Here is a 14265-nt window from a genome sequence, read left to right as displayed (position 1 = left end):
ATCTGCCTGCTAGGCTGCGCAGGCAGGGGGCTACCCTCATCATACGAGTGCTTTGCGGCTGAACAAAGCATTCGCATGATTGCTGGGGGGAGGCGGGCGTTATGCTAGTGTAAGGGTTGTAATTGTGTGAATTTTCGCACAACTACAACCCTTGCCGAATTGGGCCCCTTAGTTTTTTATTAAACACATAATAATGTTAAGAGGAAGCAGACATGTTTGCCTTGCTCGGGAATTAAAAAATTGTTTCTCAGAAGGATAAACTAATACCTTTAATAAAACAGAAGCTCTGTATCTCATGTGAGATTGTCATTGTTTTTATTTATAGTAATTTACAAAACTTTGAGCTCACAAACTATCTCAGAGAATGGATGCAGGGCTATTAATGCTCTGGCTATACCTGGAACAGACCAGCTGAGTTTTCAGCTGACTGCTATCATTCCAACAGCTAAAACAATACACTATACAATTATGTGGCAGATAATCTGTGGTTGGAATGAAAACCTGGTAACGGATGAGAGCAACTGACAATCGACCATTTGCTCCCAAACACTGGAAAATGGACAAAACCTGTTTGTGATTTAACCAATTTGTATAAATGACAGGTTTTTTCCATTTTCCAATGTTTGGGAGCAAATGGTCAATTGTCCGTTGCTCTCATCCGTTACCAGGTTTTCATTCCAACCACAGATTATCTGCCAGATAATTGTATAGTGTATGCCCAGCTTTAGGGCCAGATGTAGCAGGGTGCAGGAACCTGAAACTTCCAAGATGTCAGCTAGTTAGCAGTCAGATTTAGAGCAGTAATGTTTAGTAAGGTAAGACCAACCTGGTTGGTGGCTAACGCACCAGAATCAAACAACCTGTTACATTTGGCCCTTTGTGTGGTATTGAAGAACCATTATATTATTACTGTAGGAATTATGAGCAGAGGTGTTTGAGATTCCAATAGTAAATAACAATAGTATTGTTTTTAAATAGTCATTATTCTTTGCACTATTTCTGTTTCAAGTAATCCTGTATCACCACAACAAAAGTATTAAGTTACTGACGCTGTTCCTGGGTAATCACTCACCAAGGCAGTCGGCATATTGGCTATCTATGTAAGAGTCTAGCCCAGTGGTTCCCAAACTTTTTTTGAATCGCGGCACCCTCAAGTATCAAAATTGATTTTACTGCACCCCCTAGACCATATATATATATATATATATATATATATATATAATTAGTGTAAATGTAGCAAAGGGATGAGCTGGAAGGGAAGGATGCGTCCAGTGAGAGCTGGGAGGGTAGGGCATAGTTTGATTTATTTCTTGGCCAGCTCTAGAAAAGAAAGCCATACATTTGAATATGTGTTTGACTTTCTGGGCAAGGGTTTTTAAAAAAAGACTAAATAAAGTAGCCTAATTGCAAACAATGTTTTTTTCTTTTTTAAATGAATAAAGCTCTGGAGGGCTGCATCTGCCTCGTGGCCCACAATTCTTATATCTTATTGCAGGGGTTTTCAAACTGTTCTGCGGGACACTTGCTGGGTACTTTGGATTGGTGGTCCAGGAGCGATTCAAATTATTTATGGTCAATGTGATAGGCAAAACCAGTGCTGGTGGCTGCCAATCATAAAACATGTGGACAAACAAAGGTGAATCCTATCTCTCACCACACAACTGAGCCTAAGGATAACATACAAACACAATTTACTTAAGGGGGTTACACACGGGGGAGATGTGTGCTGAGTAGTGATCTAGCACAGACCACTCAGCACACAACTCTCCCCCCGCTCAGCACACATCGCAAGGGGGATGGGGGGGCGCTCATTTCACCCAGCGGTGAAATGAGCGATCTTACTAGACTTGGCATGCATGCATGCTGAATTTAGAGCCAGCGATAGCGATGCGCGGGACCACACATTGCTGTCACTGGCACCCTACACACACAGAGATCCGTGCTTAATTTCTAAACAATCTAGTCAGATTGCTTAGAATTTAAGCACGTATCTCTCCGTGTGTACCCCCTTTAATGTTTCTAAATTTCTCGAAAGAAACTTTTGGCTGAGGGGCGTCATGAATAAAATTCTGATACTCTTAAGGCACCGTGATTCAAAAAAGTTTGGGAACCACTGCCTTATTGTATAAACTTCATGTATGACAGTACATTTTAACAGAAAGTTTTAAAAAAAATGATAGACTAAAGCATACAAAGATTATCATAAAGTGATTTCCGTGCGTGCCTTGATGATACAGATATATAAATATATATAATTGGTAGATCCTTCTCTGTTTAGATAATTAAACATATGTTAAATAGTAGAGGTAAGATTATATACACAGTTATAGTAATTTAAGCACTGCTCCTGGTCACGTGACACCTTATTGTTTTGTATCTGGAATCCAATAAAAGGGGAGGTCACCTATAGTACTGTAACCATTAGTATGTTATCTTCTATTTTTGAGCAGATCTACAGCATAACAGTGTGCATTACTTGTTTTGTAGTATGGCCGTACTCCTTTACACCTCGCAGCAAATAATGGTATTCTAGAAGTTGTTCGCTATCTCTGCCTGTCTGGTGCCAACGTGGAAGCATTGACTGTGGTATGGAAATCTTATTTGTCTTTAAGTCTGTCCATGGGAACTACAATATAAATGTGAACAAATGCCCTTATTTATCAGTGAGTGATAAATTTCACTGAGAGTGATTGATTAATTGCACCAGCCAATTTGCTCCTAACTGTCATTTTTCAAGCACAGGCCTCCATTTATCTAGCCTTGGTGAGTGTAAAGTGCCAACCAATCTGCTTCTATCTGCCATGTCACAGAGTGTTTGAAAAATGACAGTTAGGAGCTGATTGGTTGGTACTTTATCACTGTGCTATTTCAGTCTCCAAGGCTTGATAAATCTGGGCCGCAGTCTGTAACATGGCAGTTAGGAGCTGATTGGCTGGTGCAATTTATCACAGTGAAATGTATCACTCATTGATAAATAAGGGCATTAGTGTGTCATATCACGAAAAAAAATTGATAAAGTACCAGCCAATCAGCTTCCTAACTGCTATGTTACAGGCTGTGTTTAAAAATGACAGTTAGGAGCTGGTTGGCTGGTACTTTATCTCTCTTTATGCGTCTGCACTTTATCTCTTGTTAAGGTTTAATACATTTGGGCCAATAGGTACACATGATAAGACATGTTGGTAAGTGTAGAAGAAAGGGAGATATGCTATGGGTCTGCGCATGCATTTATCCTTTGGCCATACTAATAGTTTAGAGATGCCTGTAGCGAACCAGTCTGGCCTGTATGTAGAAAGCTTAAAGATTAAGTGTAGTCAATGTTTAGTTTAATGTATATTAGAGGCCGAGTTTCATTGAGCTGCATCATAATCAAGAAATAACTGGAGTGTTAAACTTAAACAGTTCACATGCTTTTCAGTAGTAGGTTACCATTTATAATATAGGTTCTCACGCAGCAAACACAATGTGACTCACTGCTAGGTGACTGTTCTTTGCAGAATTGCCCTGAATGTCTTAGGGGGGGAGTTCAGTTAGCCGCTGTAATTTACCATGGGCTAATTAACCCCTTCCCCAGGGGGGACCTGCAGGTTGCAGTAAACAGGGCTCAAAAACCCCTTATAAATGTCCCGTTTTCAGGTGCTGCAGCCGTGTTAACACATAGGTCCGGAAATTTATCCCGGATTCTATGGCTTAACGCCTGTTAACAATTAATTTACCAGATGAGAAAAAGGGGCTGTATTTGAATAGCCCTGGGCATTAAAGCCTGAGGCTGCCACCCTTGTTCATACACGGTAAATTAAAGGGTCTGATTGAATTCCCCTTTAGTGGATTCATGTAGTTATGTCACTGTAATATAGACAACTGCATTCTCAGATTATTTTTCTCCCTTATTAGTACCCAACAGAAGAAGTTCTAAGCACAACTTTAACATTAATCTGTCTGTTGTCTAGAGAACACACAGGACCAAATATAATAGGATGAGGAATTCTGAAACTGCTGAGATTTCGGCAAGTTGGTGATCAAATGTAAAGCAGCAATGTTTATTAAATCAACCAGCCTGGTTTTTCCTTACATTGGCGCTTTGAAATCTAAGCTGTTTCAGAATCCTACACCCTGACATATTTGGCCTGTAGTATTTTCCATATTAACAGCTGCAATGTATTTTACGGTCATTATTTATATCGGAATATTTATATCGGAAAATCTATTTTATCTGTATTTATTAATATTGTATTAAACTGCGCTTTTGTAGTAGTTACTAAGCAGAGATTATGGTGTGTCTGTTCATGACAGTGTTTGTGTGACCCTAATCTCCAGGAACAGTCCCAGGTCGAAGGATTCGTCCTGTGGAATTGTCTAGATTTTCAAAATTGAATAATTGTACCATACATATTAACAAGTATTAAAATAGGTATTTAGAAATCTAAAAAACCACATCTGGCCATGATCTTAATGAAGGGATGGCGTACACCAAGGTCAGACTAGGCTGCCACGTGTGATGTGCTGGGATGCATCTGCCTAGCAGCCAAGTGTCCATGGATTTGTTTTGTAAATGTTGCCAACTGTGTCATCTGTAATTGAGTGTCAGGAGGGCAATGATGATCCTCCTCTTGGCAATTGCTGATGCCAAGTAACCTGCATAATCCTCATTTGTTGGGGACGTTGAAGTAGTCTTCTGCTCGTTGAGGATATATTATGCATTTAGTTCAGCTTTCAAGTATATTTTGTTTGTTTTTTTTATTGTGCTTAGGTTTTTATGTGATGTACTTTATCATAAAAAAATATTAATACTGCATATAGAATTTATTTATTTTTTTCTAAAAAAGTAATACTATAATTGTGTGTTTAATTGGTTGATCTTTTTTTTAATTCAGTTAATTGACCACTTTCTTGGAAGTCCACAGACATCATTCCTCTCTTCTCTAACATCTTTCATCTATTGAGTTTTAAATTATCCTTCATGTGTTTTTAAATGGACAAAAGTAATAAATGATCTATTATTGGCTCTGTCATCATGACCAGGGACAGGGCTAGGAAACCTTAACAAACGGTGAAAAATAATTGTAACCTTTTGCGTACTACCTTTTATTTTATTTTAGGATGGTAAAACGGCAGAAGATCTCGCCAAGGTGGAACAGCACGAGCCTGTTGTCAGTTTGCTAGCAAGACTTCGTAAGGTCAGTGCGTTTACAGGAAATTAGTCTGTTTAAGGCACCCTGGATATTAATTATTTAGCAATTCTTGTTTAAAAGTAATAGGAGTGTGATCCCTGCTGTGTATTATCTCTGCTGTGCACTTACAGATTAAACATTTCCTTCTTCCATTTCTTGTCAAAACTAACTTTAGTCTGGTACCTTCATGTATGTTCATATGTTTTTTCAAACCATGAATAACTTTTCCTAATGTACATATTGCTTTTTATTTTTTAACTTAAAATGTCTTTGGGGGTATTCAATTAGTGCCGATTTTTCGGCTGGTCAAAAAACTTGGCACTGGCAAAAAACCACGTGGAACGATTAATTCGCCGCCGATCTGCGTGTTTTGGCGAATTTGTTGGCGTTTTCGCCCGTTTTTGGGTCTATTTTTGCCCGTGCAGATTCGACAAAAAAAAATTTAAAATAAAAAGACATGGGCGAAAAGGGATTCAAAAACTGTCAAACATCCGCAATTAAATTCCCAGGGTCGAATTAGTGCCGTTTTTTCGGCTAGCCAAAAAAAACGGCACTAATTGAATACCACCCTATATCTGGGTATTTAGAGACTTAGAGACAAATGTGAAAATATATATATATATATATATATATATATATATATATATATATATATATATATATATATAATTACCACCGTGCGGCACTCAGCTATGAAAAAGACTCTGGAAACCAGTTGAATTTACAACGTTTCAGTGCCCGCAAGCAGGGGTGTATCTAGGGGTCCGAGCGCCCCCTGGCAAAGTAAGGGACTGGCGCCCCCCATATTTGAAATAGGAAGGTGCATGTGCAAAAAAGAGACATGATCTTGTGGGAGATGGGCATGACCATACAATAGTTCCCCCAATTCAAATTAAGCTACACTGTAGTAACCCTTATACACATCATGCCCACACAGAAGCAGTTCCCTTTACACATTATGCCCACACAGCAATTCTTATAACACTGAGGAGACATCAGCAGTGCCTGGCCTGGCTGAGGGACGCAATGCCACGCTTAAGGGATTCCACCCATTGGTTGAGGGTGGCACCGTCGGGCGGTGCCCCCTGCTCCTGCTTGACTGGCGCCCCTGGCGAGTGCAATCCTGGCCAATGGGTAGATAAACCTGACGATAGTGCTTGCGGGCAGGGGTGTATGTAAACCTGACGATAGTGCTTGCGGCCACTGAAACGTTGTAAATTCAACTGGTTTCCAGAGTCTTTTTCATAGCTGAGTGCCGCACGGTGGTAATAATATAATTGTACAGCAGTACATGTGAGGGCACCAGCGCAGCTATTACTAACATTGAGGTGTGCTGGTCCTATGTTTATATATATATATATATTTATATATATACATATACACGTGTGTGTGTATATATATATATATATATATATATACATACATATACACGTGTATATATACACGTGTGTGTGTGTGTGTATATATATATATATATATATATATATATACATGTGTGTGTGTGTATATATATATATATATATATATATATATATATATCTCTGTGGATTATTATTTTTTTTATCTGCTACTAACTCTGTTTAGGGTCACCAAATAGGTCATCCTACACTGTTTATGATATAGGAGGTTTACGAAGGACTTATTTATTTGCATTCTTCAATACTTTCGTGCAGTAACGAGTGCTAGGGCTAAGTGTTTTTTGGACATGTGCTACCTTTACTCTTCATCACTCACCCATGTTGGCATAAATGTGTTTCACAGAGGTGGTGATGGAATATTTTTGTGCTGGAGGCCTGGCTACGGATGGAACCTTTTTTTTCTGTGCTGTAGAATGTGGGTGGGAGGGGAGAAATATGAAATTCATACGTCACTTGGCTGTTTTGGTCCTATAGACAAGGCATACTCAGGAGCAGTGTAAGTAAGTTCTGGCCTTCCAATAGTTGCTGTACACAGCTTAATAAAGGCTGTGTTACTCATGGAGGCTGCAGGCCTCCACATCACAGTCTATCTCGTGATGGCATTGCCCGGGTCTCCCCCCTCAGGAGTCTTATTAGCCCAGGATTTAAACCCACATATTTGCAAACAGGAACAAAGCAAATTTCCTAAGTGAGTTCTAAAAAAATAATATTGGGAACATGCAGAAACTGCAAGTGGATGATTTGTGGACTGCTGCTGTTGTACTTCTCATCTTATATAATAAAAGGCTAATGCTGCTCCTCACCTCTGTGGGGGGAACTCAAGGGTTTTGCATGCCGGCGACCACTAGATGGTTCCCAACGGAGCAATTCAAGTGTTGCGCCATTCGGGCATGCACAGCCGCCGGCGCTGCCATTACTGTTATGATGATCCGTTATTTTGACAGACTGGTAACTAGTAACTTAAACTCTGGTATTTGCATTTAAAAGTATATTAAGATTCAGTTTCCACAAGGCTAGCTACAATAAATGGGAATTGCTACTTGCAGAAAGCATAAAGATGTGCTATGTAGCTGGATATACATTTTGGAAACCTTTACCTTAGTATATACTCTGATGTGCAGAGATCAAGAGGGGACTACTGGGCTTTAATAAGGACGCACGGGTGTCTTAACTTTGTATATGATAATGGTGGTGTTTGTTATATACGGACAGTGTCAATTTAGGATTCTGGGAAATACAAACTCCTTTTACAAATGATCCTACTGAATATTTAATGATTTTAAAATGACTGACAGATCTATAACTTTAGCTCCCAAAAGCAATAGATTAGGTTTCAGATTTAGTTTTCTATATAATAAGGAGTAAGCTGAAGGCCAAACCGCCCTGGATTCCGTACATCCCTAACTGAAAGTATACAATGGGGCTGCTTATGTTGTGGTTATTAGACATGGTGTAGGAAGCAAAACTACCATGACTAGATACCATTTTTTTAGCAGTCAAACTAATGAAAGCTAATCCGTTCCAATGTCTCACAGTATGTGTGGTCTGCTCGCTCTGTTTTATTGAATAAGCCCCAATGTGTGTGCCCTGCTCATGCTGAAGAGAAGCATTGTTCACATGTAACCAGTGCAGTGATTTCTTCTGCAGGATATGTCTGCCGCTGCTGAGCCCATGTCAAGATGTGCTTATTCCATTTATCCTTCCAGCCCGTATTTAAGGCGTAACACTAATAGGATTAAACAGCCTGTGTTACTGTCTACCCTGCTATGGTTTTCACAGTATCGGAGTTGACAGAAAATAAATACATACATATATATAGCGCTATAGAAGTAAAATTATTGTGTATCTTTCTCCATCAGGGCTCAAGGTGCTTATATATACATAAATACTTATATGCGTGGGGGGGGGGGGGGGGGGTAGGGGGGTTGTGCACAATTATAACAGTGTGTGTTTGACCATGTTACTGTTAACATTGCTTTCAAATTGCGATATTATGGAAATCGCAATAACATATAAGTGAAATTACCTACATCCCAATAGACAATACGCTAGTGCAGCGTTTAACTAAAAAAAAAATCTGATTTTCAGAGCTTTGCTATATCCAGACAACATAGTAACATAGTAAATGAGGTTGAATAGAGGCAAAATCGTGTTCAACCTGTATTCTGTATTGTATAAATTACAATATTACTTTAATAATTGTGACTTATTTTATAAACATAATGTCTATTTCCTCATTTTAAATGATATCATATGAGATCACTATTATATAATACAGGTTGAGTATCCCTTATCCAAAATCCAAAATACCACACACTGGCTCCTCCGCAGTAATTCCCCCCCCCCCCCCCCCCCCCCCGCAGTACTGCCACACACTGCCCCCCCCCCCGCAGTAATGCCGCACACTGCCCCCCCCCTCCCCCCGCAGTAATGCCGCACACAGTGATACCACACACTGGGCCTCCCCAGCAGTAATACCACACACTGGGCCTCCCCAGCAGTAATACCACACACTGGGCCCCCCAGCAGCAATACCACACACTGGGCCCCCCCAGCAGTAATACCACACACTGGCCCCCCCCCCCAGCAGTAATACCACACACTGGGCCCCCCCCCCAGCAGTAATACCACACACTGGGCCCCCCCAGCAGTAATACCACACACTGGGCCCCCCCAGCAGTAATACCACACACTGGGCCCCCCCAGCAGTAATACCACACACTGGGCCCCCCCAGCAGTAATACCACACACTGGGCCCCCAAGCAGTAATACCACACACTGGGCCCCCAAGCAGTAATACCACACACTGGGCCCTCCAGCAGTAATACCACACACTGGGCCCTCCAGCAGTAATACCACACACTGGGCCCCCCAGCAGTAATACCACACACTGAGCCCCCCAGCAGTAATACCACACACTGAGCCCCCCAGCAGTAGTACCACACACTGCCCCCCCCCCAGCAGTAGTACCACACACTGCCCCCCCCCCCCCCCCCCCAGCAGTAGTACCACACACTGCCCCCCCCCCCCCAGCAGTAGTACCACACACTGGCACCCCCTGCAGTGATACCACACACTGGCACCCCCCGCAGTGATACCACACACTGGCACCCCCCGCAGTGATACCACACACTGGCACCCCCCGCAGTGATACCACACACTGGCACCCCCCGCAATAATTACAATGACCCTCACAGCAATTAACTAAATAATTATTTAGTGGCCCTTACGCGGGAGTCAGTGGCTATGAAGCTCATGTTTCACACTCCCTGTCTTAGCGACTGAATTTTATGCAGCCGGAGGAACAAGGAGCAGCACAGGGTGAGCGATCGAGTGGGAAGGTGACATGGCATGCGTGACCTATGAGTCGCACTGCGTCTCTAAAAGTCACAGTCCGCGGAAGAGTCCAACGCAGTCAAAACTAGATAGTGTAGGGATGTCCATCAGTGGTGGCTAGGCAGCTGGCATCTGTGGTGGCACATTAGAGAACCGCTGGCTTCCCCCACCTATCCTGCTAGATTCAGTGCTGCGCTGTAGCAAACCCCCTCCTTTTTTTTTTTTTTTTTTTTTTTTTAAGTAAAAAAAAAAAATGCAAGTAACTGTGCATCTGGGCAAAACCATGTAGCGCTGCAGGAAGGGTCGATGTAACAAGGGCCGTACACACGGGGCTTTCCGAGTGCCTACAAATTCCCCCTGGCCGCCGATCCATCGGCGCTGCTTGCAGGTTTTTTTATTTATTTTTTATTTGTTTTTGTTTGTGTATACGAAGGAGCTGCACCTGGAACGCGGCTGCAGCAGCTCTTTGAGTCCTTACATTGACAGGCGGCTTCTGGTTGCTTGTACGGGGAGCTGCAGCGCAAGCGCACAGCTCCTCTCGGGCAGTACGTGTGGCTTTATGACAGAACCGGATGAGGGCATGCAGTGACCGTCTCCAGTGTTCTCAGTGACTCTGCAGCAGCCAGGTGAAGGAGAGACCAGTAGTCTACATGCTGTCCCGATTACTGCAACAGTTTGTGTGAGTAGCATGTGGATGGGTGGGAGCTGTGATTCATGTTAATGGTGTGTGCATGTATACTGCATGTATAATATGTATGTATAGTGTGTGTGTGTGTATGTATACTGTGTGTGTTTGTAAGTATGTTAATGTATGTGTGTGTACGGTGGTCTGGCACGCCTTTTGACGTGCAAATATACACTCCGATGCCCTCTGTATTTAATTTTTATCCCAGTAAAAAAAAGGCAGGGACATGTTGGTATGCTTTTTCGTTTATTTTTATGATAAAATCTAAGGACCCTTGACTTTTTTACTGGGGGTTGGAGGGAATAAATGAATATAATAATAATAAATATTAATAAAAAATATATTATGTATGTGTATATGGATTCAGTATGCTGTCCCGGCTGTCTGGATCCATGGGTTCCTGACAACCTGAATACCAGCGGCGAGCGCAGAGTGTCACCTCGAGGGGCCCGTTGGTCACCACATGGTTATACTTTCCCTAGGGTGGTGGCGTGGACCTCCAGCCGAGTGGGGATTCCAGCCGGTGGTCGTATATGAAACTCCTGCGCTTGTCGCTGTGCGCAGAGATTTGGGTGGGGGGTGTCCAAACTGAAATTTAATGTGCAGTGTAAAATATAAAGCTGTCTAACATTTGTGCAAAAGTAGCCAGTATTTGCCCTGCGCAGAAAAAATATAAATGTATGTGCTCCCCTTGCATTGCAGCATGGTTTGTTCCAGATACAAAGTTACTTGCTTTTTTTTTTTTTTTGCTGTATTTCCAAATCTGAATCAGGCCCCCTGTGTGGTAATATGGAGTGTTTAACCCTACAGGGAAGAGGTGTCCTGTTCAGTCTGTATGATGCACAGATATCATTTGTTGGCTGGCTCGCATGTGTTCATTTTCTATGCACTGTGAAATGGAGTAATCTCGCGTAATTTGGACTTTTATATATTTTGTTTCTGGTATAACTGACACATATTCATTTAGCATGAAAAAGCGAATAAGAAATCATTAAATACTGGTCTGCATCAGATCTGCCGTTGGCATTAGCCTATATTCTTGTCTCGTGATGGAAAACACTGCAATTCCTAATTGCTCAGTCAAGTGTCTGGTAGCATAACATCAAGTTAATTCAAAACGAAAATGTCAGCCGAGAAGGGAAGGGAAAATATGCTGAAGTATATAAAAGGTAGAAGCTCTATTTCATGAAGTTTATTAATTCAAAAATGATCCCAACATTTCAGTTGCTGAACCAAACTGGTCATAAAAAGTAGGCATCTATTATATTAAGATAATAGATAACCAAGTATATAGTCAGAATGTATGGGCTTTGCCTGATATCTAACATTAAGTAAACATGTTTGGAGTAAAGGCCCATATAGACGGGCCGATGCAGGAGAGATGTGTGCTGAGCGAACCGCTCGGCACACATCTCTCCCGCCGCTCAGCACAGCGCGCAGCAGGGGGAGACGGGGGGGGGGCGCTCACTTCACCCAGCGGGGCTGCGCATCGCTATCGCTGTTAGGGCTACACACGGAGCGATCTTGCTGAAAATCTAAGCAATCTAGACAGATTGCTTAGATGATCGCTGCGTGTTTACCCCCCTTAAGTTATCTTCACCTTTTAGGGAATTCACAATCTGTTTATTAGCACAGAAGGTTACAGTCGGCAACCTATCTACCGTCTTAGCGGCTCCTATGGGGCCAGACAGCTCATGCGGCACCATGTAGCAGCCACCTGTGCTGATTTGGGCCTGTCACACACCCATTGGGTTTTAAGGATAGCTTAGTGAACTGCATTGGAGAGCCTACAGTTCTAGTTAAAGTGAAGATATAGAAGTATGGATGATGCAGTTTTTATAAAAAAAATTAAAGGCTGTGTTCAATCTGAAATTTGACCACAAGTTTAAGGAATTGAAAGCCACTGGAAATTGAAAATAAAAAGGTTATCTAATGCGGCATAAAGTTACCAGGTTCATCTGTGTTTATATTTTTATCACAGTTTAGCACAGCCTGCCTGACACCCTCAAGAAATGGAAGTACTTTGTCAGTGTAGGACATTAATACAGTATAACATTTGTTTTCCATTATCCTCAGGACACACATCGAAGTCTATTTATTCAGCAGCTGAGACCTACCCAAAGCCCACAGCCAAGGATAAAGATGAAGTTATTTGGACATGTCGGGTCCGGGAAGACTACACTTGTGGAGTCCCTGAAATGTGGGCTTATTCGCAGTTTTTTCAGGAGGCGCAGGCCGCGGCTTTCATCCACTAATTCAACACGCTTTCCTCCATCCCCACTGTCTTCCAAAACCTCAGGTAGGCTTGGGGTCTTTTGTTTCCCTTTGCATTAATTGCTTTTAATGGGTAGCATGCAGCATAGCATGAATAGTCCTAGAGATTGTAACACATTCCATAGGTCTAGAATTTCTTCTGGCTGATAAATGGCACTTCTTTCACTGCAGTGATTCTGTATTCTAGCACTGGGGCGTAATAATAACAGTGTATGATATAATGACTCTTACACTCAAGTCAAGCTAAGTAAAGTGCTCGAATTACAAAAGAAAATGCTTTTAATCCAGTGATTTCTTACTGTGGAAAGCAATGCAGCTGTACAAGCACCTATTCATCACGCAGAATATGTTGGCATTGTTCAAGTGAATAGAGATCATTTCAACAAGAGGAAGACCCCTAAAGTGTAAACTGAAAAGAACTCTGAAATGACTAAAACACAATAATGTGCTTTAATCAGAGTAGGTTTAGAACAAATACATTCACTATTGCGTTTTTGTTTTGTGTTTGTAAGTGTTTTATTTCTAAGTATGAAGAATACAGTATTGTCTGGCACTTCAATTGGATAGGTGGCAAGAGTAAATATATGAAATATAGGTCTAGTAGGTTAGAAGTTCTTATTGTAGTTAATCTTTCTGCAAGCAGCAAGTGGATCTTGTGAGTCTGACCTGTTCCACCTACATAATGCCTTGGTCTGATACTATACCGTATGCCATTTTGGCACAGTATGTCATTTTTCCATTTTCACAAGAGGTAACACTGCTTAGATGAATGCAATTTGTGAGCGTGTAAATGTGCAATCTTTGATCAAACTCATAAGGAATCTATTACTTTAGTAAAGCATCCCACAGTTATTTGCCTGAATACAAGTAAAATAAATAGTTCACTTCTAACTTCATCCTTTTAACTAGGCAACAGGTTGTATGTGTCACAAATATCCATATCAGAGTAATATATTTGCAGGAGCAATGTTATCTATATAAATAATTTGCATAAAAAAAAAAAAGTGTTTGTGGTTTTGTTTTTTTTAATATTGGCCAGTGCTATAAAGATAATATTAGTATATTTTTTATTTAAACTATCTATAAGCCTCAGTTGAGATCTTGTATGACGATATAATGTATTCCTGCACACATACATTATAGAGCAAAGCGTAATCCTGTGTTTTACACATCTTCAGTCATACTCCTCTAAAACCACATTTTTTAGTTGGTGCACAGTGTCCGATTGTTATACTGTATATCGGAATACATGTAATGGTAGTTATCCTTGTTGCATTTGCCCCAGTGTATGAGTCCACCAATCTACAAGGTTGTAAAAGTCTTTTCATTTACTCATGGAAAGCCAATTAGAGTAGTGCAAGATGATGAAAGGATGACCTGT

The 14265-nt window shown here is 41.3% G+C and overlaps 1 protein-coding gene across 1 annotated transcript in view; it reads left to right on the top strand.

Moving 5' to 3' along the window:
- The window catches only part of DAPK1 (death associated protein kinase 1), a 244935-nt gene that overhangs the window by 209082 nt on the left and 21588 nt on the right, over positions 1–14265 (top strand). Inside the window, exons 18-20 of the mRNA XM_063913762.1 lie at positions 2488–2586; positions 5100–5177; positions 12687–12909. Of these exons, the coding sequence (XP_063769832.1) occupies positions 2488–2586; positions 5100–5177; positions 12687–12909 (400 nt within the window). The remainder of the gene's footprint in view (positions 1–2487; positions 2587–5099; positions 5178–12686; positions 12910–14265) is intronic.

The sequence above is a fragment of the Pseudophryne corroboree genome, chromosome 1, assembly GCF_028390025.1.
Source record: "Pseudophryne corroboree isolate aPseCor3 chromosome 1, aPseCor3.hap2, whole genome shotgun sequence".
Lineage (NCBI taxonomy): Eukaryota > Metazoa > Chordata > Amphibia > Anura > Myobatrachidae > Pseudophryne > Pseudophryne corroboree.
This window is presented reverse-complemented; position numbering and strand designations above follow the sequence as displayed.